General features: G+C 50.2%; 2 protein-coding genes across 5 annotated transcripts in view; one reads left to right on the top strand and one right to left on the bottom strand.

Annotated features, from left to right (window-relative positions):
* Positions 1 to 6,107: 6,107 nt before the first annotated feature.
* ARRDC5 (arrestin domain containing 5) lies at positions 6,108 to 18,833 on the bottom strand. The gene is made up of 3 exons (XM_059919881.1): positions 18,581 to 18,833; positions 16,911 to 17,119; positions 6,108 to 6,635 (listed from the first exon to the last, which is right to left on the bottom strand). The coding sequence occupies exons 1-3, from the start codon at positions 18,831 to 18,833 to the stop codon at positions 6,108 to 6,110; spliced, it is 990 nt and encodes a 329-aa protein (XP_059775864.1).
* A 3,434-nt stretch (positions 18,834 to 22,267) lies between these two features.
* UHRF1 (ubiquitin like with PHD and ring finger domains 1) overlaps positions 22,268 to 27,821 on the top strand; it is a 31,615-nt gene continuing 26,061 nt past the window's right edge. For 2 of the 4 annotated variants that reach the window (XM_059919880.1, XM_059919877.1), the window contains exons 1-2: positions 22,268 to 22,370; positions 23,666 to 23,832. In XM_059919880.1, the coding sequence (XP_059775863.1) occupies positions 23,680 to 23,832 (153 nt within the window). In that variant the 5' untranslated portion in view covers positions 22,268 to 22,370; positions 23,666 to 23,679. The other 2 variants (XM_059919879.1, XM_059919878.1) reach the window with 2 other exon arrangements.

Below are 27,821 nucleotides of genomic sequence, written 5' to 3'. Positions count from 1 at the left end.
ATTGATGGACACTCGGGTTGCTGAACCAGGGTGGTGATAAGGGAAAGGGTAATAGTCTAGAAGGAATTTGAAAGTGGATTCAGTAGAATTTGCCAAGGAATTGGTTGGGGAATGTGGTTTTTAAAAATATGTCCACACATTTTGGACACTGCTTTAAAAAGGTGGAGCCTAAGTCTATTCCCTGTGAGTAAGGGCCGAATTTAGTGACTTGTTTCTCACAAACAAAATATGGCAGAAGTGATTGTGTCCAATACCCATGAGGCTTCTGAAACTAGGTCATAAAAGGCACCATAGCCTTCTTGCTCTCTCTTTTTCTCCCTCTCTCTCTCTCTCTCTCTCTCTCGTGTTAATCGCTCCAGGGGAGGCCAGGTGCCATGTTGTGAGGATACCCCAGAAGCCCAGGTAGCAAAGAACTGAGGCCTCCCACCAACAGCCATGTGAGGGAGTCTTCTTGGAAGCAGCTTCCCCAGACCCAGCTGAGCCTATAATCACAACTGCATTTTGAAAAGCTGTCTCTCTGACTGCTGTGTGGAGAATGGACTGGAGGGGGCAGGAATGAAAGCAGGGCCACCTGGGAGGTGGCTACTGCAATAGTCCAGGCAAGCCTTGATGGTGGCAGGGGAGATGGAGAGAATTAGATGGACGGATTTAATAGTTATTTGGGAAGTAAGACAAACAGGACTTGGGAGAATAAAAGGTCAGTGATGACCCTCAGGTGGGGTCTTCAATGAAACGGAGGGAGGAGCAGGTGGGGGCAGGGATGGAGGAAGATATGATGGCAGGTTTAGCTGTGGCCACATTGAGTCCATGTCCCCAAAATGTGCAAGGGTGTCCATAAACGTAGCTACTTGCATGATAAGAATAGACTAGAGGCTCTCCACTGGGGGTGATTCTGCCCACCCAGGGGACATTTGATAACATCTGGGGAAATTTCTGTTGTCACAACTGTGGCCGGGTGGGGGTGGGGTGGGGTGGATGGGGATGTTAGTGGCATCTATTGGGTAAAAGCTGGAGATGCTGCTTAACATCCTACAATGCACAGGGCTGTCCCCCATAAAAAGATTTATCTGACCCCAAATGTCAATTGTATGGAGGTGGAGAAATCCTATGGCTGGAATAAGAAAATCTACGATGTGGTATGTATATATATACAATGGAATACGACTCAGCCATAAAAAAAAGAACAAAATAATGCCATTTGCAGCAACATGGATGCAACTAGAGATTATCATACTAAGTGAAAGTTAAGTCAGAAAGACCAATACCATATGATATCACTTATATGTGGAATCTAAAATATGGCACAAACGAACCTATCTACAAAACTGAAACAGACTCACAGACATAGAGAACAGACTGGTGGTTGCCAAGGGGGAGGAGGGGTGAGGGAGGGATGGATTGGGAGTTTGGGATTAGCAGATACAAACTATTACATATAGGATGGGTAAACAACAAGGTCCTACTGTATAGCACAGGGAACTGTATTCAACATCCTGGGATAAACCATGATGGAAAAGAATATTAAAAAAAAAGAGTGTATGTGTGTAACTGACTCACTTTGCTGTACAGTAGAGACTGGCATAACAAACTATAGTTCAATTGAAAAATAAATAAAGACAATCCCAACTTCAGTGGAGGTCGTTTATTCAGTAAAGTTTTATTTCTTGGATATGCAACAATCAAGTACAGATCAAGTTTCCTGGGCAGCTCGCCTCCAAACAATCCTCTCCAAGCAGCTGGCAAAAGGGGAAAGAGTGAACAAGTCTCTCAGGGGAAGATTTTAAAGGATCAGGCCGGAAGTGACTTTTATCACTTCCTCTTACACCCATTGGCCAGATCAGTCCCATGGTCTTGCCTAAGTGCAAGGGGTGCTGGGAAATGTAGTCCAGCCACGTCCCCAGGAGGAAGAAGGAAACAATTTGAGGGAAAAGGAGCCAGTTTATTATCATTGACCTCATTATTTCTGATGTTATTCCGACCTAGCGGCTTCCTGAATGTATTTCTACTCTTGTATTCCATCCACAGGGTCAGTGAAGTGATTTTTCAGATCTCCTTTCTCAAATCCTCACTCTCTAGCCCATCTCCAAAGAAAAGCACTCCAAACATTTCCGCATAAAGCCATAGGATCAAGTCCAATGCCCTTGACCTAGCATTTCCAGGGTTCAAAATGTTGACCAAGCAGTGGGATATGGATGTCTGCAGAAATGAACCCTGAAGCTCATCTATGTTTCAGGACCTGGTAGAGGAGGGTGAGAGGCTCTGCTCGGCAGGACTGGAAGGCTTCCTGGAAGAGGAGGCCTGGGTGCTGTGACTTTGAAGAAAGCAGAAGCCCCTTATCCGAAATCCGAGGAGCGGGATAAGAATGAGAAGGGTGTGGCATCAGTGAAATCAAGGGAAGTGGATGTTTGCATAAAGAGGAAATGGTCGGGACTTCCCTGGTGGCACAGAGGTTAAGAATCCGCCTTCCAATGCCGGGGACACAGGTTGGAGCCCTGCTCCAGGAAGATCCCACATGCCGCGGAGCAACTAAGCCCGTGCGCCACAGCTACTGAGCCTGCGCTCTAGAGCCCGCGCTAACTACTAAGCCCGCGCTAACTAAGCCCGCCACAACTACTGAAGCCCGCGCGCCACAACGAGAAGCCACTGCAATAAGAAGCCCACGCACCGCAACGAAGAGTAGCCCCCGCTTGCTGCAACTAGAGAAAGCCCGCATGCAGCAATGAAGACCCAACACGGCCAAAAATAAATAAATAAAATATATAAAAAAAAGAAAGAAAACAGTATACCAAGTCCTCAAAAAATTAAACATAGCATTGCCATATGATCCAGCAAGGCCACTTCTGCGTATATACACAAAATAATGGAAAACAGGGTCTCAAAGAGATATTTACGTGTGTACCGTGTTCGTAGCAGTATTTTTCACAGTAGCCCAAAGATGGAAACAAATGTCCACCGATGGGTGAATGGGTAAACAAAATGTGACGTATACAGACAATGGAATATTATTCAGCCTTTTTAAAAAAAGAGGGCTGGTGGTGAGGGGAATGGGGAGTTAATGGTTAATGGAAACAGAGTTTCAGTTTGGGAAGCTAGGAAAGCTAGTTGTGGTTGCACTACAGTGTGAATGTGCTTTATGCCACTGAGCTGTACATGTAAAAAATGGTGAAGATGGTAAATCTTATGCTGTGTGTATTTTACCACAATAAAAAAGATACATATTGGAAAAGTGAGGATATTGGAATATGGAGTATATATAGGTGAGAGGATGGAATCGCCCTGGGAGTGATCGTGTTACTGTGATTATCTAGACGCTTCTAATTCTCAGGGTACTGGAAGAAGTGCAAAGTACAGGGACCCAGCGCCGTGATGCTACAATTTATTGCAAAACAATCTGGGAGAGAGGAAAAGAGGAAAAGAGCAAATATGGCCAAAATCAACAACAGGAGGCTCGAGGTGGATGATCACCTGTCTATTGTATCATTCTTTCAAGCTTTTTCCATAGGAATTGGAATTTTTCCAAATAAAAAGTCTAAGAAGGACAAGAACAGTGAGGTGACCCTTGGCACAGTGACCTGGAGGTCACTGAGACCTGATTGGTGAGCTGTTGGAGTTGGAGAAGTCCATGGAAGGGAAATAAATCCTAAAACTCATAATTAGCATCTGGCCGGCACTTACTGTGTTCCAGAAGTTCTCCTAAAAGCGGTGCATGTACTAGACCTTTTATTTTAATTTTTTGGCCGCACAGCAATATGGGATCTTAGTTCCCTGACTGGGATGGAATCCCCGCCCCCTGCAGTGGAAGCGCAGAGTCTTAACCACTGGACCGCCAGGGAAGTCCCTAATCCTTTTAATCTTCTCCAAATTCTAGGGGTAACAACTTTTGTTTTTTCCATTTTACAGATGGGGAAACTGAGGCCCAGAGAGGAGAAATCCCTTGTCCCAAACAGAAGGAAGTAAGGATAGTATGGTGGGAAAGAATCGGAGTCCCCCCCCAGGTTCACAGACGCCCCTTTCCGGCCTGATGACATCCCAGCTGGCTTATGATCCACCTCTGGGATTCTTGAAACGCTCTGTCCCACCATCCAAGAGGAGCAGAGTCCCGAACACTGTTGTTATACATTAACAATCGCTTGTTATATCTTTAACAACCACTTGGGGGCTGGAGTGGTGCCGGGGCCCTGAGGTGATATCCCCACCTTAATTTCCCCCACACATGGAACAGAGCTGGACAAAGGCCTTTGTGGTGTATGAGGTCAGGACCAGATGGAGGAAGGGTCTGGGACTGGGGGAGCCCTTTGGAGGGCAAGAGGCATGGCTGGAAGGCTTCCTGGAGGAGGCGACGTTGGCTCTGCAGCTTTGAAGAACACAGCCCTTCTGGATCTAGTTCTGGGGAGGTGGGGATGGCCCAGACCTGGTCTCCAGAGTCTCAAGGATGATCAGGCTGGGGCCAAGGACATTATGACAAGCAGGATCTTCACCTTCCTCCCTAAAATAAACCTTTTTGAATTTTCGGGAAGCAGGGCAGTGGAATGACACCGCCTCAGGGTTGGATCCTTTTGTCCACTGCAAAAGGAAGATTACATACGCAAATCAGCAGGGGTACATCCCCACCCAGGCCCAGCAGTGACCCCTTCCAGGGAGGCAGGACTGCCACAGAAGCTCTTTTGGAGACACCCTGCAACCGTGGCTGAAAGTGAGAGATCTCTCTCGTGAAAAATTTTTTTTTAAAGAGAGAAATAGCAAATTAAATCTGTGCATTCTATCTGCACCGCCTCCCTTCAAAAAAGTTTGATCTGAAACAGCATCTCAGAATGTTCCGGGATGCCTTGGGCCCGCCATTCAAGTGTATATGCCTCCCGTCTGCATGGTTTATGGAGGGCCCGAGGCAGGGGTGAGGCAGGTGCGGTATTTTGTCGCCTGCGGGTGCTTGGAGAAATATTTCAGAGTCATTAGCCCAGAAGAAGCACTCTGGCCCATTCCTTCATTCCTGACCACCCAGGACCTGGTGGGCGGCAGCGGGTACTTTGGAGACCCGACAGAGGTTTAAAAGATTTTAAGCTGAGGAGTATGGTGGCCTGATTTGTGCAGAGAGTCTTTTAGTTGCTTGGGGAATCGGATGACCAGATAAAATACAGGATGTTCAGTTAAACTGGCATATCAGATAAACAAGGAATGATTTTTTAAAGCGTAAGTAGATACCAACTGTGGTGAGGGACATACTTATGCTAAAAAATTCTTCTTCTGAAATTCAAGTCTAATTGGGGGTCCTGGATTTTTATTTGCAGGAAGGACAGAACGTGGGGATCCAGGTCAGGGGTCAGGAGACCCAGGTGCAGGTGACCGCCCTGGTCCAGGGGATGGATGGGAGGAAAGCTGGATGCAAAGGAGGGCAGAGAAATTGGAGGATTCTGGGGAGATTTTGGAGAGGGGCCCCTACGGCTTGCTGATGGATTGGACGTGGGTGGATGTGCTGGGAGGACTTGGGCTTTTACCCTGAATGAGGTGGGGGAGCCGGGGAGGGGGACTGTGAGGGAGGAGGGATACGACCTGGGTAAGAGGCTCCCAGACCCAGCCTGGGCACTCAACAACCATCTGTCCCCATAAATGGCCCCAGCCCGGGTCTCCCCACCTCGGCACTGCTGACATCTGGAGCTGGGCCATTCTCTGTGGGAGACCGTCCTGGGCACTGTGTGGCACGGAGCAGCAACCCTGGCCCCCACCCCCTGGATGCCAGGAGCGCACCCTGCTCCCCTCAATTGGGATAACCAATACACCCAGGCTTTGCCAGTGTCCTCTGGAGGGCAGAGTCGCTCCCAGTTGGGGATCCCTGGTCTTGGCACTGTAAGAGCCAGCAAGCAGATGGGTCTGGGGTGCTAACCGGGGTGCGGTCCTGGAAGGCTTTGTCAGTCTGGAAGGCTTTGTCCTCTACCGGTATTGAGTGATCTTTCCTGGGATGGGAGAAATGGATGACCACACGGCTGGAGCTTGGCAAGTTTCAGACCACATGCTGCCCAAGCCTGGACTCATCTGAAGGCCATCTGCACGAGGCAAAGGAAGGACCTGCCTTAGAGTCTGATAAAACTTTAAATATTTAGACATTTGGGCGTTTAATTCTGATGATCCAGGCTCACGGTAACACTGCTCCCATCCAGCAGCCCGCAGCCGTCTAGGTCCACGGGGGCTCTGGTGATAATGATGGGCACCTTGACCTTGACGCTGGTCAGGGACCAGGGCAGGTGGACGGTGCTGACCAGCTCGTAGTGGGTGTTCATGATCTCGCTGTCCTGTGTGCCGCCGCTCACGGACAGCACGGGCGGGAGGTGGAAAGTGCTGACGATCTTGGTGGTGTTGAAGGGTATGATTTGGGTGTTGGCCTCCTGCCGAAGCAGCTCACTGCTGTCCACCCTTGAGCGTCGCTCTGCGTTGGGTGTGAAGCCCTCGTACTGCACGTGGGCGTACAGGGCGAAGATGACCGTCCTGATGCACTTGCTGGTCTGGTTGTTGATTTCTGTGGTGAAAATGACCCTCTCCCCCGGCGTGAAGGTGTTCTTTTCCATCTGGATCTGCAGGCAGATGGTGCCCTGGCTGCAGCAATTGTAGGAGATCTTTTTCTCAGCCTCCACGAACAGAGGATTCTAGAAGGGGGCGGGGGGAATGGACAATTGTGAGGCATTGCGGCCACAAGATCCACTTGCTCACCTAACAGTCCACCAAAGCCTCGAGCCTTTGGGACTCTCCTAGTAAGAGGCACTGGGATGGAATCTGGAGTCTTGGGGATTTTGCAGCCCAAAATCATTCCCAGCTTTGCCATTGAATCAAAACCCTTTGCCATTCTGATTGTCAATTTCCTTGTCTATAAAATAGACCTAAGAAATTCACAAGCCCCTGGCTTTATCCCCAGCTCCATAACTCACTTGCTGTGTGACCTTGAACCAGTGCCTTGACTTCTCTGAGTCTTAGTTTTCTGGAAGACAGGGAATGTCTTATGGTCTAAGCCCAGACCTAGGGCTTACCCAAGTAGTTCAGACTTAAGGAGAAAATATTATGGACTCTGAATCATGAAAACTGTAGAGTTGAAATTATGTAACGTGTTTAAAGAAAAGCTTCAAAAAGCAGCCTTTATATCAATTGGTTAGCTGCTGGATTGCAAATAAAGTCACATATACGTTATGTTTAATGTGTGGCTTGGGTAACATTTGGCTTTTTATTTGTGGGTACTACTGTAAAAGATTCAAGGGAATTCTCTGGCCGTCCAGGGGCTAGGATTTGGCGCTTTCACTGCCGGGGCCCAGGTTTGATCCCTGGTCAGGGAACTAAGATCCTGCAAGCCATGTGACCAAAAAATAAATAAATAAATGAAATGAAATAAAATAAAAGATTTGATGTGACGTGGGGCGCGCTTACAATGATTTGCTCTCCACTTCTGCTGACTTCCTGTATCTTCTTCCAGAGGAACTTGATACTTTTACAAGCGTGTGTGTGTGTGTGTGTGTGTGTGTGTGTGTGTGGCATTTGTCATGCTCATGCAAATGTTTGTATTGTTTAGGAATACATTTATTTATTTGTGGTAGAAGTACACAGTATTGTTTGACATATTTGAATGCTTTAAATAAATCAAGCCTCATATCTTTTCCAGCAACCTGCTTTTCTAGCTTAACATTCTGTGTTTGAAAGGCATTCATGTTGGTGCCTGTCATTCTGATTCATTTGTTTCCACGATGGCAATGGAATGTGCTGCAAAATAGTTAATTTACCCTTCCCCCTCCATGAGAGACATTTATATATATATATATATATATATATATATATATATATATATATAATGTATATTTTATGTATATATATAATTTTTTTTTTTTTTTTGCCGTGCTGTGCAGCATGCAGGATCCTAGTTCCCTGACCAGGGGTTGAACCCACGCCCCCTGCAGTGGAAGCACGGAGTCCTAACCACTGGACCGCTAGGGAAGGATAGACATTTATATTGTTTCCATGTGTGTCTGACATCATAAAAGAGCTGGAAGGAGCATCTGAAGACACTTCATGGGCTTACATACAAGAAAGAGTTGCTCTACCGAAGAAGATATACAGATGGCCAATAGGCATATGAAAAAAGGCTCAACGTGGCTAATCATCAGAGAAATACAAATCAAAACCACAATGAGATAGCACCTTACACCTGTCAGAATGGGTATCGTCAAAAATTCTACAAATGACAAATGTTGGCCAGGATGTGGAGAAAAGGGAACCCTCGTACACTGTTAGTGGAAATGTAAATTGGTGCAGCTGCTGTGGAGAACAGTATGGAGGTTCCTCAAAAAACTAAAAGTAAAGTTGCCATATGATCCAGCAATCTCACTCCTAGGTATATATCCGAAGAAAACAAAAACACTAATTTGAAAAGATATATGCATCCCAAAGTTCGTAGCAGCATTATTTGCAATTGCCAAGCTATGGAAGCAACTTAAGTGTCCATCAACAGATGAATGGATAAAGAAGATGTGTCATATACATGGAATGGAATGGAGTATTACTCAGCCATAAAAAGAATGAAATTCTGCTATTTGCAACAACGTGGAGGAACCTAGAGGGTATCACACTTAGTGAAATAAGTCAGAAAGAGAAAGACAGACGCTCTATATTATCACTTATATATGGAATCTTAAAAACTAGTGGTTGGGCTTCCTTGGTGGCACAGTGGTTAAGAATCCACCTGCCAATGCAGGGGACACGGGTTCAAGCTCTGGTCTAGGAAGATCCCACATGCCGTGGAGCAACTGAGCCAGAGCACCGCAACTACTGGGCCTGTGCTCTAGAGCCCGTGTGCCACAACTACCGAGCCCACACTCCTAGAGCTTGTGCTCCGCAGCAAGAGAAGCCACCACAATGAGAAGCCCGCGCACTGTAACAAAGAGTAGCCCCCGCTCACCACAGCTAGAGAAAGCCCACAGGCAGCAACGAAGACCCAATGCAGCCAAAAGTAAATAAATTAAATAAATAAATAAACCCCAAAAAACCTAGTGGTTACCAGTAAGGAGAGGGAAGAGGGGAGGGGCAGGATAGGGGTATTGGATTAAGAGACACAAAAAAACCTACGGTCCCCTTATCTATGACAAAGGGGGCAAGAATATACAATGGAGAGGGACTTCCCTGGTGGCGCAGTGGTTAAGAATCTGCCTGCCAATGCAGGGGACGCAGGTTCGAGCCCTGGACCGGGAAGATCCCACATGCCATGGAACAACTAAGCCCATGTGCCACAACTACTGAGGCTGCATGCTAGGGCCTGCAAGCCACAACTACTGAAGCCCACATGCCTAGAGTCCGTGCTCCGCAACAAAGAGAAGCCACCGCAATGAGAAGCCTGCGCACTGCAACAAAGAGTAGCCCCCGCTCGCCACAACTAGAGAAAGCCCGCGCGCAGCAACGAAGACCCAACGCAGCCAATAAATAAAAAAATTAATTAAAAAAAAAAGAATATACAATGGAGGAGAGACAGCCTCTTCAATAAGTGGTGCTGGGAAAACTGGACAGCTACATGTAAAAGAATGAAATTAGAACACTCCGCAACACCATACACGAAAATAAACTCAAAATGGATTAAAGACCTAAATGTAAGGCCAGACACTATAAAACTCTTAGAAGAAAACATAGGAAGAACACTCTTTGACATAAATCGCAGCAAGATCTTTTGTGACCCACCTCCTAGAGTAATGAAATAAAAACAAAAATAAACAAATGGGACCTAATGAAACTCAAAAGCTTTTGCACAACAAAGGAAACCATAAACAAAACGAAAAGACAACCCACATAATGGGAGAAAATATTTGCAAACAAAGCGATCACAAGGGATTAATCTCCAAAATATAAAAACAGCTCATGCATCTCAATATCAAAAAAACAAACAACCCAATCAAAAAATGGGCAGAAGACCTAAATAGACATTTCTCCAAAGAAGACATACAGATGGCCAACAAACACATGAAAAGATGCTCAACATCACTAATTACTAGAGAAATGCAAATCAAAACTACAATGAGGTATCACCTCACACCAGTCAGAATGGCTATCATTAAAAAGTCTACAAACAGTAAATGCTAGAGAGGGTGTGGAGAAAAGGGAACCCTCTTACACTGTTGGTGGGAATGTAAATTGATACAGTCACTATGGAGAACAGTATGGAGGTTCCTTAAAAAACCAAAAATAGAACTACCATATGACCCAGCAATCCCACTCCTGGGCATATACCTGGCGAAAGCCATAATTCAAAAAGATACATGCACCCCAATGTTCATTGCAGCACTACTTACAATAGCCAGGTCATGGAAGCAACCTAAATGTCCATCAACAGATGAATGGGTAAAGAGGATGTGGTACATATATACAATGGAATATTACTCAGTCATAGAAAGGAACGAAACTGCACCTTTGCAGAGACATGAATGGACCTAGAGACTGTCATACAGAGTGAAGTAAGTCAGTAGGAGAAAAACAAATATCATATATTAACGCATATATGTGGAATCTAGAAAAATGGTATAGATGAACTTATTTGCAGAGCAGAAATGGAGACAGACGTAGAGAACAGACGTATGGAGGCCAAGGGGGGAAGGGGAGGGTGGGACAGATTGGGAGATTAGGGGTGATATATACACTACTAGGTATAAGATAGATAACTAATGAGAACCTACTGTATAGCACAGGGAACTCTACTCAATGCTCTGTGGTGACCTAAATGGGAGGGAAATCCAAGGAAGAGGGGATACATGTATACATGTGGCTGATTCACTTTGCTGTACAGCAGAAACTAACACAACATTGTAAAGCAACTATACTCCAATAAAAAAAAAAAAAGAGAGAGAGACACAAAATATATAAAGTAAATGATGAACTAGGATATATTATACAGCACAGGGAAATATAGCCATTATTTTGTAATAACTTAAAATGGAGTATAGTCTATAAAAATATTGAATCACTATGTTATACACCAGAAACTAATATAATATTGTAAATCAACTATACTACAATTTAAAAGAAAGAGTTGGTCTAGGACATAGAGTTGATGAATATTTTTCTGTAAAGAGCCTGATGATAAATCTTTTAGACTCTGCAGGCCACATAGAGTATTTGTTACATATTATTCTTTTTATAAAAACCACAACTCATAGTTAAAAACGTAGATTTTAATATTGGGGCAAAAAACACAAATCTATATATCCATCAACATCTAAATCTATGAAAGAGAAATAAGTTTCATGAAATAATGCTTGTCCTTGCTACATGCCTGCTGAGAATTCCTCTTCTATCCTATTCTATTCTATTTAATCTATTCTTTTAAAAACTGTTGCTTGGACCCTCTGAATTGATTTTTCTGTTACTTCTAGTCTACTTATGCTATTCTATTCTATCATGTTGTTTTATATAAAACGAAAATGTTGTAACCCACCAAATTTATTTTTTCTAGTAAATTCTATCCGCTTTTACTTATTCAATACTATTCTATTCAGTCCTACACATTGATTTTATAAAAACAAAGTCTGTTGCAACCCACCAAATTTATATTTTCTGACATATTCTATTATGTTTTCATTTAAAAAAATTAATAGCAACCCACCAAGTGGACTTTTTCTGATATTTTCTATTCTACTTATTTTAATCTCTGTTCTGTTTTCTTATTTTATATTAAGAACAACAACGTTTGCAACCCACAAAATTGATATTTTTTGATATTTTTCTATTTTGGTCCTGCCTATCCTTTCATTTTGTAGAAATATGCTTTGCAACTTGCTAAATGGATTTTGCACCCCACTAGCGGGTCATGACCTGAGGTTTGAAACACACTGTTCTAGGTCCAACGCCTTTCCTCTTGGAGACCTCAGGCTGACCCCCCCGACCCCTTCAGCCTCACCTCCTACCCTCTGCCTCTGGCTCCTGCCTATCTTCAGCCTTCCCACTCTTTCCCTCCTCTTGGAAGGCTAATTGCAGCCCATTTCATTCTAAACCCCTCCAGTCTTATTCGAAAATTCGTTGCATGCGTTAGGACCCTGCAGGCGTTAAAGGACTCACTGCCCTAACTCAAGACCAAGCCAGCAGTTCTGTCCTGGTCCTGAAGGAGGTGCGAGAGGTATCAGGTGTGGCCCATCAGAGAGACCCCCGCGCCAGGCCAGGTGGGGTGGCCACAGGGCTCTGATTTCCAAGAATATTAGGGCACAAACTCAACACTGATTTTCCATACCCAGGAGTTTTTTGGGACCCCATATTCCTTTGGCATATATGAAACTTTGAGGGGATTCATTCATTCAACCAGTATTCGTTTGTACCAACTTGGTGCGAAGTTCAAGGAAAACCCATAGCAGTGAAGACCGGTCCAGTCCCCACTCTGGTCTGGAGATGGACATATAAATGGTACATTCCTTTTTATTTTTTTTTTAATGGTACATTTCTTTTGTTGTTGTTGTTGTTTATTTATTTATTTATTTATTTTTGGCTGCATTGGGTTTTCGTTGCTGCGCACGAGATTTCTCTAGTTGCGCTGAGTGGGGGCTACTGTTCGTTGTGGTGCGCGGGCTTCTCATTGTGGTGGCTTCTCTTGTTGCGGAGCACGGGCTCTAGAGCGCAGGCTTCAGTAGTTGTGGTGCACGGGCTTAGCTGCTCCGCGGCATGTGGGATCTTCCCAGACCAGGGCTCGAACCCGGGTCCCCTACATTGGCAGGCGGATTCTTAACCAATGCGCCACCAGGGAAGCCCTAGTGGTACATTTCTGATAGGGATAAGCTATGAAGTTAGGCAAGGGGGTGAGGTAAGGGGAGTCAGGATGCGGACTCTTTCAGACTTCTTGGTTAGGAAAGGTCTTGGGGACATATCCTCTACCCAATGGTACTGCTTGTTGGAAGAGGCAACGGGTCACGTCTTTCAAAATTCTAAAGGTACACAGAGAGGAGTGAATGTGGAAAAATTGGAACCCTCGTTCATGGCTGGTGGGAATGTAAAATGGGGCAGCCGCTGTGGAAAAGAGTCTGGCCGCTCCTCGAAAGGTAAAACATAGAGTTACCATCTTTCCCAGTTCCACTCCTAGGTGTCTACCCAAGAGAAATGAAAACTTGCGTCCATGTAAAAACTTGCACACGTATGTTAGTAGCAGCGTGGTTCCTAATAGCCAAAATGTGGAAACAATCCAAGGTCCATCAAGAGGAGAAGTGAGGGACGTCCAGACCAGGCAAATCCACAGAGACAGAGAATGGATTTAGTGGTGGCTGGGGGAGGGGACAGAGAGGTTTGGGGGTGACAGCTAAGGGATACAAGACTTCTTTGGGGGATAATAAAAGTGTTCTAAAACTGACGATGGTGAGGGCTGTACAACTGTGTGAATGCACTAAAAGCCATTGATTTGGACATTTTATTTTATTTTTATTTATTTATTTTTTATTTGGCCACACCGCTTAGCACATGGGATCGTAGTTCCCCCACAAGGGATCAAACCCATGCCCCTTGCATTGGAAGCATGGAACCTTAACCCCTGGACCGCCAGGGAAGTCCTGATTTGGACATTTTAAAGGGGTGAATTATAAGGTATGTGAGTTGTATCTCAATAAAGATGTTAAAAAAAAAAAAAGTGGAAGGAGAAAAGTTTTGCCCCTCCCCTGCTGCCTCCCAGGAGGCAGTGTCTGTTGCCGGTTTCTCCGGTCTCTGGAAAGAGACGTCTGTTTGTTACACCTGCAAGGAAGTTCTGTGCATTTTTTGTTTTTACCACCAACGGTGCAGGCTAGACACGCTGTTCTGAACTTTGCTTTATTCATTCAACCCAGTAACTTGGAGGTGCTGAAAGGCAGAGCTGCCTCATTCTCTGTCTCTGTCTGTGCCTTGGTCTCTCTCTCTTTCTCTCTTTGCTGTATCTGTAGAGTTGACCTTTGTGTACTGCTACTTTAATTGCCTTAGCAACAAACATTTAAGCTGTTGCCAGTTTCTGGCCACCACAAACAGTGCAGTGAGAGGTCATGTCACACACGTGAAAGGATAGCGATGGGAGAATTTTCTAGAAGGGAAATGAATGGGACAAAGTGCATGTTCATTTTAATATGGATATTGCATTCTGTGGGGGTTGTGGCGGTTCATTGGGGCATCAGCAATGCCGGTGATTGAAGATCTGGCTTCCGAGCAAAGATCTGAAGGATGAGGGGGAGGGATAGGAAGATCCTATCACAGGGTTCCAGGCAGAGGGCACAGCTGTGCAAAGGCCCTGGGGCAGCACCATGCCTGACATGTTGCAGGAACAGCGAGGAGGCCTGTGTGGCTGGAGCAGAGTGAGCGAGGGGGAGAGAGGGAGGAGGGGAGGGCAGGGAGGGGACGGGGCAGGTGGTGCAGGGCCTTGGGGGCCGCAGGGAGGCCTTGAGATTTTACCCTGTGGGAGGTGGGAGCCCTGGAAGGCCAAACAGGGTCATCACCTGAATCCTTTCAGCTGCTATCAGAAGGACAGATTGTAGGAGTCAAGACTCCGTGTCTACTTGGACCAGAGCAGTAGCTTCTGCCATGGTCCACCAGCTCCTGCCCTCACCCTGCCCCCTACAATCTGATTAAAACAGTACTGAGTAGCTGAAGAAAACACCGTATTTTTGTACTCTCAAAACATATCTGTAGGGACTTCCCTGGTGGTGCAGTGGTTAAGAATCCGCCTGCCAATGCAGGGCACACAGGTTTGAGTCCTGGTCCAGGAAGATGCCACATGCCACGGAGCAACTAAGCCCGTGTGCCACAACTACTGAGCCTGCTCTCAAGAGCCTGCGCTCTAGAGCCCGCAAGCCGCAACTATGGTGCCCACGTGCCACACTACTGAAGCACGCACGCCTAAAGCCCGTGCTCTGCAACAAGAGAAGCCACCGCAATAAGAAGCCCGCACACCGCACTGAAGAGTAGCCCGCCCCCCCGCTCGCTGCAACTAGAGAAAGCCCGTGCGCAGCAACGAAGATCCAATGTAGCCAAAAATAAATAAATAAATAATAAAACATATCTGTAATAACTCCCTTTGCTGCTATAATAACGATTTGAGCTCTTCCCACTTACCAGGCATCCCCTATGTGTACACATCGTGCTGGATGCTTTGTGATCCCCATAATCGAGGAAGGATTAGTAGTAGTAGTAGCAGTAGTATTCCCATTGTACAGATCAGGACAATCGAGGGTCTGGGAGGTGCTGTTAATTGCCCAAGGCCATCGGCTAGTGAAGGATCTGGCGGCAGAGATCTCAAGCTAGGTCTGGTCCCATACCAGCATTTTGCCCCAATTCCTGCCTTGTGCCCCCTGCACCCTAGATTAACTCTTGAGGGAAGAGCCAGAGAAGGGCCAGAGCCCTCTCAGGGTCACACAGGGAGCAGGTGGCCAAGCGGGCCTTGAGCTCAGGTCTGCTTCATCTGATCTACCCCTCCAAGCATCTACCCCCCTGAAGTAGGCCGGGCTAGAGATGATCCCTGTTACACAGATAAGACTACCCGGGACTTCCCTGGCGGTCCAGTGGTTAAGATTCCATGCTTCCAATGCAAGGGGCACGCGTCTGATCCCCGGTCAGGGAATTAAGATCCCAAATGTCATGCGGTGCAGCCAAAAAAAAAAAAAGAAGGCTACCTGTGGCGGCAGCAGCAGTGACAATATTTATGGGGCCTAAATATTCTGGGGCTCTCTCCTACCACCACTGCCAGCCACTGTGCAAGGTCCGGAACTTGCATGAAGTCCCCTCACTGCTCCTTCTGAGATCTAGGGGACAGGCACCATCTCTGTGCCCATTTGACAGATGAGGAAATGCAGGCACAGAGAGGCCACATCACTTGCAGAGGGTCACACAGCAGGTAGGTTGAGATGCTGGGATTTTTAACTTGGACCTTGAAAACTAAAATGCCAGCCCTCTCAGCCACAACACTCTGATGACAAATGGGTCCCCAGGGAGGTGAAGTGACTTCGGCTAACGTAAGTCCACCCTCCCTTACTTCCACCTCTGCACCTGGCCTCCAGAAGCTGTCCAAAACCTTCCTCCGCTCAGGTGACTGATGCCACAAGGCCCTTCCTTCCCCCTGAATGGAGGGCATCCCCTCTCTGTGCTTCTTGGTGGGGGGCACCACCTCCATTATCAGTTCCTGGAGAGTCACCGAGTGCCCAGGACCCTCAGTCAGGGGTCACAGCGCGGCCTCTGCTCACTCTTTTTTTAAAATACATTTATTTATTTATTTATTTTTGGCTGCGTTTGGTCTTCGTTGCTGCACGCGGGCTTTCTCTAGTTGGGGCAAGCGGGGGCTACTCTTCATCGTGGTGCACGGGTTTCTCATTGCGGTGGCTTCTCTTTGTTGCGGAGCACGGGCTCTAGGCGCAAGGGCTTCAGTAGTTGTGGCACGCGGGCTAGTAGTTGTGGCTCATGGGCTCGGTAGTTGTGGCGCACGGGCTTAGCTGCTCCACGGTATGTGGGATCTTCCCGGAACAGGGCTCGAACCTGTGTCCCCTGCATTGGCAGGCGGATTCTTAACCACTGCGCCACCAGGGAAGCCCCTCTGCTCACTCTTGATTCTCGAATGTCAAGGACATTCAGGGCCCATGTCATTCTCTGTCGGGGGCGCTGCGGGGTGTTGAGCACCACCCCTGGCCCACACTCTCTTGATCCCACTCATCCCCCCTCCCCAGTTGAGACAACCAAAAATGTTCCCAGACATCTCCCAGTGTCCCCCGCAGGGGCAGAATCACCCCAGTTGAGAGCCGCTGGTTTAGTTCCTGCCCTGGTTTCTGATTCCCCGTTTGCGAAATCACTGGGCCGGAGGAGCGGCCAACACCTTCCCTTCTTCCGGGTCACCGCCTCCCCGGTCTCCTGGCTGCCCGCCTCCCCCTGCCTCCGGGGAGCTTTGAGGACATGCCCTACCCCTGCTCCTCCTACATCACTACCTGCAATGGGTTTTCTGCGTGGAAATCCGAAGAAGTCCCTTGAACCAACAAGTACCTTCTCTTCTTGGCCAGGATGTGCTCCCGACCCAGGCAGGAGGCCTGCACAAAGTAGAAGACGTGGCCAATTTTGCTGGTGAAGGTAGAAGGGAGCCTGGGAGGTAAGTTGAAATGGAAGTCAAAGGTGCGGCTGCCTGCACTTAACCAATTATCTGAAAGCAAAACACACGGATGCCATCAGAAGGTTCTAGAGTCTTTTCTTCCCTCTTTTCTTTCTTTATTGTTCTGGCAGGGAGCTTGTTCTGGACCTGGCCTGTTTGTCCCTGAGCTAGGCTTAGCTCTGTGATTTTTAGGGATTGAAAAAGCCTAGGCCCATACATATTAGGTCTCAGCTGGGCTGGAGACCGATGCCCTGGGTAGGTGATGATGCAACTGGGGTGGTCACCCCAAACCACCGACCAGGACTTGCTCACCCCTGCTCTGGGCCTGGGAAACTGGAGGTCCGGCTGCAGGATTCGATCACATATTCATTCAACAAACACATCTTGGGTCCCAAGGCAGGCAAATCTCCCTGCCCTGGCAGAGCTTGGCCTTCAGTGCACAGCATACAGTAGGTACTTAATATTTGTTGATTGAGTGGTGACAGAAGACCGGGGAGGGACTCACACTGCCACCCCATCTCTGTGACCTCCCTGTTTTATTTTTTTTTGCACTTCTCCAAGACCCTCTTATTAGAGTGTTTTCCCTGCCTGATGGCAACCCCAGTGATGCCAGGGACCGTGTCTGTTTTCTTCGCTGTTGTATCCCCAGCATCTGGCATGGTTGTTGTGCACAGTAGGTGCTTAATACATGTTTGTGAAGTAAATGAGTGAACCCATTGCAGGCTTGGGGCTGATGCTTCTGAGAGGAAAGGATGCTTCCCTTGGGAATGAAGAAGGGTGATAGCTGATAATGTGGGTGGTGAGGGGCGGGGGAGTGTTTTGGTTGAAAAAACGAACACCTAACAAGCACTTACTGTATACCCCTCCCCCCTGCCCTCCGCTATTCTGAGCCCTCCCCTCGACATGCCATTAAATCATTAAGTCCTCAAGACAGTCTTAGGAGGCAGGACTTTTTCCTATTCCCATTTTCCAGGTGGGTTAACTGGGACACAGAGAGGCGGCCTAGTTGCTGAGTATGAAGGCCCAGCAGGTTGCCGTTCCTCCCCTGGATATCTGGGCAGGTCCCCCTCCCATCACTAGATCTCAGCTTGGTAGTCACCTCTTTGGAGAGACCTTCCCAGGCTACCCTATCTAAAATAAAAAAAAAAAAAAGTCTACAATTGAACTTTGTTCAGCCAAGCATTGGCCAAGTGTTCTGCTTGACTGTGGACTACCCGGAAACACCCCCATGGACACATTTTGGAAAGGACATATAGTTTCCTGGCAGCTCAGGCTTCCTCATATCTGTCCAGACTTTAGATTTGAACCTGGCAGAGTTGGGGACTAGTCAGTCCTTCCCACGGAGAGCTTTCCTAGCCTTCTCCCTCCTGTCTCTTTCCCCGTGACCACAGGAACCAGGCCTCTGCCCATTTCTGATATCCCCGGGGGTTTGTTGATTGACTAACAGATGTGTTTACCTTCCAGACCCCGGTTCCTATTCTGGCTAAGGTTGGCGGCCGGCCTTGTCCTTACCCTCCACTGGGAACGTCTTTGTCTTGTGCACATAGTCAGCCTTGTTGTTGCAAATAACATCTCGGCTATAATCGCGGGATGCCCCAATTTCTTCATTCCACTCTACATAACCTCTTCCCACGAGCTCCACCTTCACGATGGGGTCCACCAGGGTGCTGTTCAGAGTTAGAACCACCTGCCCTTTTATGCTGGAGCCGGCCAGGTAGACCGCATCCTTGGGCAGCACTAATTCAATGGACTTCACCACAGACATGGGGGGTTGGGGTGACAGAGAAACATCCTCCCCCCTCCCCTGTGTCACTGAGATCCCCGGTTCCTTGGCCGCAGTGACGTCATCCGTCTGTGACATCATCCAGCCAGGGTTCCGGGAAGGGGTTCCCAATGGCCAGGATAAGAGGCAAGGCTGTTGGGAGTGGGCGGCCGCTTGGGAATCGCAAAGTCCTCACTGGTTGGTGAAATGGTAGCCTGACCTCTTTTTCCTAGGAAATAATGAACAAACGAACAAGAAAACCACAAGATCCCAACACTGCTGCCGACTAGGGAACAACTGTCATCCTGCCAGAGGTCTAGGGGCCTGGGTGGGAAGAATTCTTCCAGGCCCTGTGGTGAGGCAGGCATCATGAGCTCTATTTACAGATGGAGAGGCACAGGGCATGAGCCCAGGGGTATTTTCTGCTCCATCTGATGGCCCCCAAATGTGGATGTGTGCACCCCCTTCTCAGGGTTCACAGACTGATGCTGGGTCCTATGCAGATAATCATTTTCACCTTTTGTTTGTTTGTTTGTTTTGGCCACACCATGAAGCTTGTGGGATCTTAGCTCCCAGACCAGGGATTGAACCCGTGCCCTCAGCAGTGAAATCTCGGAGTCTTAACCACTGGACTGCCAGGGAATTCCCAATCATTTCCACCTTAATGGCTCTATATTTATATCAGTGTGTGTTAGAAAGAAAATGATAGCCATGGCCAGGGCATGGAATCTGCTGTGTCTTGAAGATGTTCAGAGCACGGTGGGCTCCATGTGAACACGGATACCATCACGAAGCACTCTCTCTCTGCACAGCTGACACTTGTCTTTATGCCAGCGTCTCCTCCACTGGTTGGGAAGTCCCTCTAGGGCAGGACTTTGTTTGCCGAACCCAGAGCCTGGTTCAGGCAAGGGAGGACAATTAAAGTTTGTTGAATGACTTAATGACTGTCGAGAGCATATTGTTCTGCAAAAGGGAAACTGGGGCCCTTGGCACCCTAGCAGTTATTCGTGGTGCCCAATTTGCACGTGGGCCGGTGCCTAAGCGCGAGGGTCTGAAGCAGAAGAGGCTCTACGAAGTATCTGTTCTCCAGGCTCTGGCAGGCCTCATTTACTCTTTGTCGTATCTTGCTTTATTGGATGTGATGTCTTTTGCGGACATCGATGTCTTGTCTTCCTAACTGGTTACTAAGCCTCTTTTGGAGCTGCTTGGCATAGTGTTTTGCTCATGGTTGTTAATTAACCCAAGTAACCCCTGTGACTTTCTCGAAATGACTAGAGAAATGGGGCCCTGCATCACCATCACTCCAGGTCTTTTCTTCAGGGAAAGCCAGACACCTCTTTCTGTGTCACTTAACCTCAGACATCCAAGGAGCCTGGGCTGTGCCCTGCACCAAATGCACATGAAGAATATACGGTCTATTTCTTCTTTCGGCCACGTTGAGCTTTAGCAACAGCAGGCACAAATGGATGCTATGCTCTCGCCAGTAGCAGGCTGGGTTCCTGTGGCAGGTGTTGTCAATGTGGAAGATTTCATCTGCCTCACAAGCTCCGGGAGGCCTGCCTACCTGTTCACACCTGTGACGTGGTCTCCACGTGGCTGATGGCTGAGCATCCAGAAATGCAATCAGTTGCATTGAGGAAGTCCTGAAGGTGGAGAAAATTAACAGGAGCACCTGGACTTCGTGTATTGGAGTGTATTAGTTTCCTCTGGCTGCTATAACAAATGTCCACAAATTCCGTGCTTTAAAACAACACAAATTAATTCTCTTACAGTTCTGGAGGTCAGAAGTCTGAAATGGAGCTAAAATCAAGGTGTTGGCAGGATTACGTTCTAGGGTTCTAGGAGGGAATCTGTCCCTTGCCTTTTCCAGCTTCTAGAGGGTTCTCACATTCCTTGCCTTTTGGTTTCATCACTCCATCCTCTCTTTCCATCGTTATGTCTCTGACTCGACCCTCCCGCCCTTCTTTGTCATTTATTAGGACCCTTGTGATGACATTGGGCCAGCCCAGATAATCTAGGTTAATCTCCCCATCTGACGATCTTTAATTTAATCCCCTCTGCAAAGTCCGTTTTGCCATGGAAGGTTCTATATTCACAGGCTCCAGGGATTAAGATGTGGACATCTTTGGGGGGCCATTAATCTGTCTACCGCCAGGGGAAACAAAAGCAGAAGTACCAGCGCCAAGACAGAAGGAACTCTACATGTGGCGAGAGAAACCTTGTAAAAACATAAATTGGAGCTCATCGCTTTTCTGCTCACAGCCCTCCCATGCTACCCACTGTTCTCAGGAGAAAGACCAAAGTCCTCCTGGTGGCCTGCGAGGTCTTATAGACACCCCTCTGACCGCCTCAGCTCCCGCCTGCCCTCCCCTTTGCTGTGTCTGCCCTGCTCTCCGTCCATCGCTAAGCCTTTTCCAGCCTCTGAGTTTGCTCTTCCCGCCTTGACCCATCTGTCCTTGGTTTCTCATCTCAGATCTCAGCTCAAATGTCATGTGCTCAGAGAGGCCCACCTCTCCACCTTAACCAGAGTACCCTCTCTCCCCACCCCCCATACGGCCGCCGGTCACTCTCCAGCTCTTGTCCTGTCTTCATTGCATGTGCGGTATCTGAAATGATTTGCTTTATTTATTCATTTCTTGCTGGTCTCCCCAGATAAGAATGTAACGTCCCGGGAGACCACCAACAGGGTCGACCTTGCCCACTCTTGCGCTCCCAGCTCTGAGCACCCTGTTCAGGCACTTTGTAGGTGTCCAGCATGGGTCACTGTATGCCCGCCAAGACTGGCCAGAGCAGAGCAGGCAGGGCGGAGGGGGGAGGGCAGCTCTGCCCGCCTGGACAGCCCGGAGAAGGCGGGAAAACGAGGCGGGAAAAACCAGCAAACAAGCCCTGCGGGTGGGTAGGGTGGGGAGCGCTGGCGAGCCCTGACGCTAGGAAATCAGGCTGGGGCGATGAGGCCCGTCATCGGGTGCAGGCGGTCTCCTGGGGGGGTGATCCCCCCAAATTCTCCGGCAGAATTTAGACATTGATTCCCGCCTTCCTGCCCTACTGGTCAGTGCATGCCTGGGGAGAGGGGCTGAAGCAACGGACTTAGGAGGTCGGGGGTCTCTACGCTGGGGACCCCTGCCCCCGGGGGGATCCCTAGGGCTCCTGAAGGGCACCCATGGTGGGGGGGACTCAGGTCCCGCCACCCGACCCCATTACACGCTGGGCGCGCCCAGCAGAGCGCGCAGGGCTGGGCGGGGCCGTGGCCCGCTGGGCGGAGGGGGGGGGTGGACAGAGGCGGGGGCGCCCCCCACCCCCTTTCTCGCTTCCCGCCACTGCGGCGGCCAATCACCAGGCAGGCGCCCGCCCCCGGCGCGGCCTCCTGTGGCCCCGCAACTCCCAAACGCCAAGTTTTCGCGGGAAAAAAATCAGAGCAGCTGGCAGCGCAGCGGGCAGTGGTGGCCGTCCGGGGGCTCGGGATCGCACGCACGTCCGCGCGGGGTCCCAGCCACACACGCGGTTCCTTTGCCATCCTCAGAAGGGCCGGCGCACAATCAGGCGAGTGGATCGTGAGCGGTCAGGCGGATTGAGGTGCCAGCCCGGGTCAGGGCGCGGGTGGGCGGGGGGGCGGGCAGGACTCTGCGCACCCGGCTCCTTGACTTTGCAAAACTTTCCGGGACTCTCGGCCAGCACGGGCGCACGCGTCCCCCGCGCCAGGGCTGCCCTACACGCGGTCTCGGGCTCTGCCCCCCGCCCTGCCGGCCCTTAGGAGTCACCCCTGGCAGCCCGAGCTCGGGCAGGGGCGAGCGGAACATCCCTGGCGCCCCGCGGGGGTCGCGCCGGCTGGGTGGGGGAGGGCCCGGCGAGCCGCGGGGGAGGATGTCAGGCTCCGCGCCTGCGCGCGGGGTGCCCCGCGATTCAATTGTCGCGCCCGAGCCCGATTTCGCGCGCCCTTAGTTCCCCGGGCGCGTCTGGGCCAATGGGGAGCGAGCAGGGCGGGGCGGCCGGCCGCAGCGGGGCCAATGATCGAGGCGGCTCAAGTGAAGGGGGCGGGACTTGGCGCGCGGGCCCCTCGGCAGGTCCTGGCGGTGGGGGTGGGCGTGGGCTCGCCGGCTTGGCCCGCGCGGGCGGGCGGGAGAACAAGAGGGGCTCCGGGGCCGTGCGTCGGGGTCCGGGAAACGCAGGCTGGAGCTCGGGACAGCCGTGGGGCCGAGGTGAGTAGCGCTGCGCGCGCGGGGGCGACCGGGACGGGGCGGCCGGTTGCCATGGCCACCGCGGGGCGGGTGCGTCGCGCACGCGCGCGGGGGCGGCGGCGGGGGGCCGAGAGCACCGGGGGTCCCGAGCTCCCGGGTCTCTGGTGGGCTCCTTCTCCTTCGGTCACACTTAGTTGAGTTCCCTGGGACTTCTGAAGTTCCAACCCGAGCCGGACTTTTGGGTTCCTCTTGCGTCAGTATTCATCCAGGGAATGAATGAATGGATGAATGAACAAACTCGGCCCCTGACCGTTTGGCTGTGTCCCCCTTCCTCTGGTGTTTTTTTTTTTTTCCCTCTGTGAAAGGCAGGGTGGGTTGACCGAGTGGTCCAGGATGCTTTTTGCTCTCCGGTAATTTACCCTCCCTCCTCAATCCTCCACCGGTGCTACTCATTAATGCATTAACTCCTTAATTCACTCAGCCAGGCCCTGAGCCAGCCGTGGCAGTCTAGGGGCATTACGGGGCTGGGAGGGCGTTCCAGGAGTTGCCTGGTGTCCACAGTCTGGACAATAATAGCAAGGATGACCTGAGTGTGGCACAGCCCGGTGGTGGTGGTGACGGCAGAACTGACCGAGGGGTCCTGCTCTCTTGTCCTCCTAGCACCAGCAGGCACCATGTGGATCCAGGTTCGCACCATGGATGGGAAGGTGGCCCACACTGTGGACTCCTTGTCCAGGCTGACTAAAGTGGAAGAGCTGAGGAAGAAGATCCAGGAGCTGTTCCATGTGGAGCCAGGCCTGCAGAGGCTTTTCTACCGGGGCAAGCAGGTAAACCCGCCCTGCAGGCTGCCCGCCCGCTTGCCCGCCTGCCCGCCCAGCACCTTTGTTCTTGCCTCAATCCAGGCACCGCACACACACTCTTCCCCCCTCGTCCGGTCCGCTTCTCCACAGAAACCTCCAGTGTCTGAGCGAGGAACAAAGGCTCTCGACTCCTAGACTGACACATCAGGCACTCGAATCTGTTGCGTCTGGGGGCTTTTAAACTCCCAGCGCCCCCCCCCCCGGCCTTTTTTTTTGACCCTCCCCTCAAAATAATTTCTAGAAAAAATAAGTTGGAGGTGGCCGATGGAGGGCTGATGAATTTCGAGGGAGAGCCTAGAATCAATACTCAGACGCTAGGACGGAAGGGACCAGGTTTTTCTTTGAAACACACACGCTGATGGCCCACGGTCTGCACCTATTTAGCTTCCGACCCCCACAGGGTTTTCTAGAAATTTGGATCGGCTTATTCAGAGTCGGAGATGGCGCTTGCTAATCAGGAATTTCCGCCACTTCTGGGCCTCCTCTCTGGCGGCAGCGGGGCCGCCCCTGATCAGGGGTTTGTGCTTTCCGCGGGCTCAGCTGGCCCTGCTCCTAGGTTTCCTTTCTTTGAGATTCCCCCTACCCCACCCCCAGCCCCTGTAGCAATTGAAAATGGCCACCCTTGGTTTATGGGCTGCCCACTTTGGGGACATTTTCTCTAGTGGCGCCCCTGAGGGTGTCCATTCTTGTTGGTGTCTTGGCAGGGGGGACGGCAGGCTAGGCTGTGAGTGGGATTTCCCTGAGTGGGAGATGGTCTGACAGAAAGTGTTGTTCCCATCTGCTGGGGCCACCCTGGAGTTGGGTGGCCTGTAGGGACCTCGGCGTAGACAGCGCACGGGATTAAAAGTGTTCAGTCGGGCTCTGACTTTGTTGTTGCGTTTTGAACTGGGTGCTGCCGCCATCTGGTGTCTAGATTGAAAAATAAATGCTCCCCGCCTGGCCAGGATTTTTTGGGGGCTGGGAGGATCCTGCCTGCCTCCTGGAAATGAGACTTGATGATTAATTTCTTGGGCTCAAGGCGCCCTCCGAGACCTTTAGCCTCCTTCCTGTGCGAGATGCGAGGACTTGAATGTCTTACGCATCTGAGTTAACGCGCCCCGCCTGGGGAGGGAAAGCCGAGCTGGCGAACTCGGGGATTTGACTGCGGTCACGTGTGTGGCGCGGGTGGAGAAAAGGCAGGGCCGCGAGTGGAGCTCCCCTGGGACGCTGTTTCTCTCCCCTCTCCTCCAGCGGGGGCTCATTTTTGCAGCATCCAAACTGATTTCGATTTGCCTCTCAGTCTTTGTGTTCAGCAGAAGGTCCTTCCACCGAGTTTCTGAAGACCGCCTGCGGGCACCAGCTAAACAGTTCGTGGCATCATCCAAAGGCGGGTTGGATCGAGTCCTCTTAAGTTCAAGGCAGTGAATATTTCTGGGTGCCTGCTGTGGGCTGGGCACCGTGCATTTTAATCTTTACATTCAAAGACATGCAGAAAAGTTGAAAGAGCCATGAACACCTACACACCTACCCGTGGCTTTTAGCACTGACATTTCCCACGTTTGCTTTATCACTGCAGCTGTCTCCCTTGCCTCTATCCGTCCACCAGTCCATCTTATTTTGGATGCATTGCAGAGAAAGTTCCAGGCACTGGTTCACGTAACCCCCTAAACCCTTCAGCATTGCCTGTCCTTAACTAGAGTACAATGTTTGTTTGTGGTTCTTGTTTCTTTAGATGAAATTTGCATATAGTGAGAGACACGTCTTAAGCGGACTTTTTGGAGTTTTGACAAATGTCTACACCCACGTAACCAAACCCCTATCTCCCTGCATTGGGAGCGTAATAGGTGATCCACACGAAGGCTTACGAAAGCCTTCGTAACGTCTTTGTGAGTTAAAAAGCGTGATGATAAGCATTGTGCCTCTAATCATCAGGATATCGGCGCTGAGAGACAGCTCTGAACCCTGGCTTTCTTCTCGCAGCACAGCTTTTGAAGTTCTCAGAAGGTTCCACGTTCCCACGGGACCTCTAACTGCCGCTCACCCCCTTCCCTGCGCTCACTCTGCGTTCAGCCCGCTCAGCGGGCCGATGCGTAGCCAGTTCTGTCTTCCGGGTAAGGAGGCCAGGCCTCAGCTGTGATGCAATTTCCCCAAGGTTGCGCGACCAGGAAGTGGCCCAGCCTCGCAGGAGGTGTGGACAGTGCCAGGAGGGTGGGGAACAAAGGCACACAGCAACAGCACCTTGAAGCAAGTCAGGTCTACAAACAGACTGGGCTAATCACGATAGGAAACAGTGCAATTTCCAGCGGGTGCAAGAGAGCTGTTGTTTTTACGGAATGTTCTAGAGAGTGTTCGAGATCCTTTCCCTTCTTTTGTTTTTCCTTTATAAAGAAACGGCATCTCAGTCCAAGGTCTGCAGTGAGGTCGACGGAGCCAGTAAAGCAGAACAAGAGTTGAGTCTTTCTTCAGGATATGGGAGGGTTTCGTGGCTGGCTTGCTTAGGCTGAATAGGTTGGCGGTTATGTCACTTGATTGGCGGAAATGCAGGGAGCCGAATGGGGGAAGGGACGCCAGGCGGCTGGCCCAGCCTGGGCGAAGGCGAGAGGCATCTGGCGCCTCTTCTTTTTTTGGCTGCCCGGAAAAATAGCAGTAGCCAGTAGCCGTCGTTTGTGGTGCCTTTAACGCAGTCAGGTACAATGGTTGCGCTTAATCTTCCCAAGTGCCCTGGCCAAGTGTCTCTGGCCAGGGACAGTCTCTGTGCTTTCCCATCAGGTGGGGCTAATCGCGGACCCACCACACGTGCACGGTGAGAATTCAGTGAGGTCATGGAGGCAGGGATGTGCGGGGAGGGGGCTGGTGTTTGAGCTCCGCGCCTGGTTCACGGTGAAGGAGCAATAAATCATTTGGCGCAGGGCCTTCCCCTGGGCACTGCTGACATCAGGGCCAGATCATCCTCCGTGGGGGGCCGTCCTGGGCGCTGTGGGGTGTGGAGCAGCCTCCCTGGTCTAACCCACTTGATGCCAGGAGCCCTCCCCCAGTCATAAAGATCACGAAGTCCCCAGATGTTGCCAAGTGCTCCCACGGGGCAAAATTGTCCCCAGTTGAGAACTGATTATTTAGTAGGTAATTTACTTAAGGAAAGCAGTCTGAAAGATCAGGTGAAATGGCATCCTAGGAATGGCCTTTGGAGGGTCACTCATGTCACAGTGCCTCACCAGATGTCCCTGCTGGATTGGCTTTTCCTGAATGTCAGCCCGTTTTCCCAAAGGACAGGGTTAGGCGGCAAATAAGACAGTCCCCTCCTGTCGTTTTTTATCCTATTAGAAATCTCCAGGAGGAGACCCGTCCTTCCGGCTGGGCTGCATGAGGGAGGGTCCCTTCCTCCCCACCCCCAGAGCTCCTGGCTGGAGACATGCCCTCTAGGTCAGGGATTAGCAAACCCTTTCTGTTAAGGACCCAGTGGTAAATGTTTGTGGGCTGTGCAGTCTGCCTGCTCACCTCTGCCATCGAAAGTCCTGAACTGAACACAAACAACTGAATGGGTGTGTCCCGATCCAGGTCGTAGTAGAACTTTATTTACAAAACAGGGACAGCTGGAACTGTCCCGCTGGCCAGGGCGTGGCAGTTACTTGCAAGCTTCCTCCTGGGGTGGTGGATCCAGGTTGTACGTCAGGAGCAGGCAGCCGTGGGAGGTGCTGGACCGCGTCTCTCTCCAGGGCACGGGCGCTCACACTGTTTGGACTGAGGACCCCTTTCCACCCTCCAAAGCGAAGGAGGACCCCCAAGAGTGTTGTGGATGTTCATCACATCTTGTCGTTTTTTATCCTGTTAGAAATCGGAAGCTGAGAAAAGTTCACAGCTCGAGAAAACACGAGTGCACGTTCCCTTAGGCACAGGCTCTGGTACCCCTGCAGGATCACGAGACCGAAGATGGCCAGTGACATCACGATATCACCACGCGATAGATAGCCTAGGCCTTG

Source organism: Balaenoptera ricei, chromosome 3 (assembly GCF_028023285.1).
Source record: "Balaenoptera ricei isolate mBalRic1 chromosome 3, mBalRic1.hap2, whole genome shotgun sequence".
In the NCBI taxonomy this organism is placed as follows: domain Eukaryota; kingdom Metazoa; phylum Chordata; class Mammalia; order Artiodactyla; family Balaenopteridae; genus Balaenoptera; species Balaenoptera ricei.
Note: the sequence above shows the minus strand (reverse complement) of the source record. Positions and strands in the feature narration are given on the sequence as shown.

Bases quoted from the DNA above. Each gene is read 5' to 3' on its own strand.
- ARRDC5 (XM_059919881.1), bottom strand. From the start codon at position 18,833: ATGTCTGTGGTGAAGTCCATTGAATTAGTGCTGCCCAAGGATGCGGTC. The intron at 17,120-18,580 runs GTAAGGACAAGG...TTTTGCTTTCAG, and splicing joins AAAGACGTTCCCAGTGGAGG to ATAATTGGTTAAGTGCAGGC. The intron at 6,636-16,910 runs GTAGTGATGTAG...GCCCCCTTCTAG, and splicing joins ACGCAGAAAACCCATTGCAG to AATCCTCTGTTCGTGGAGGC.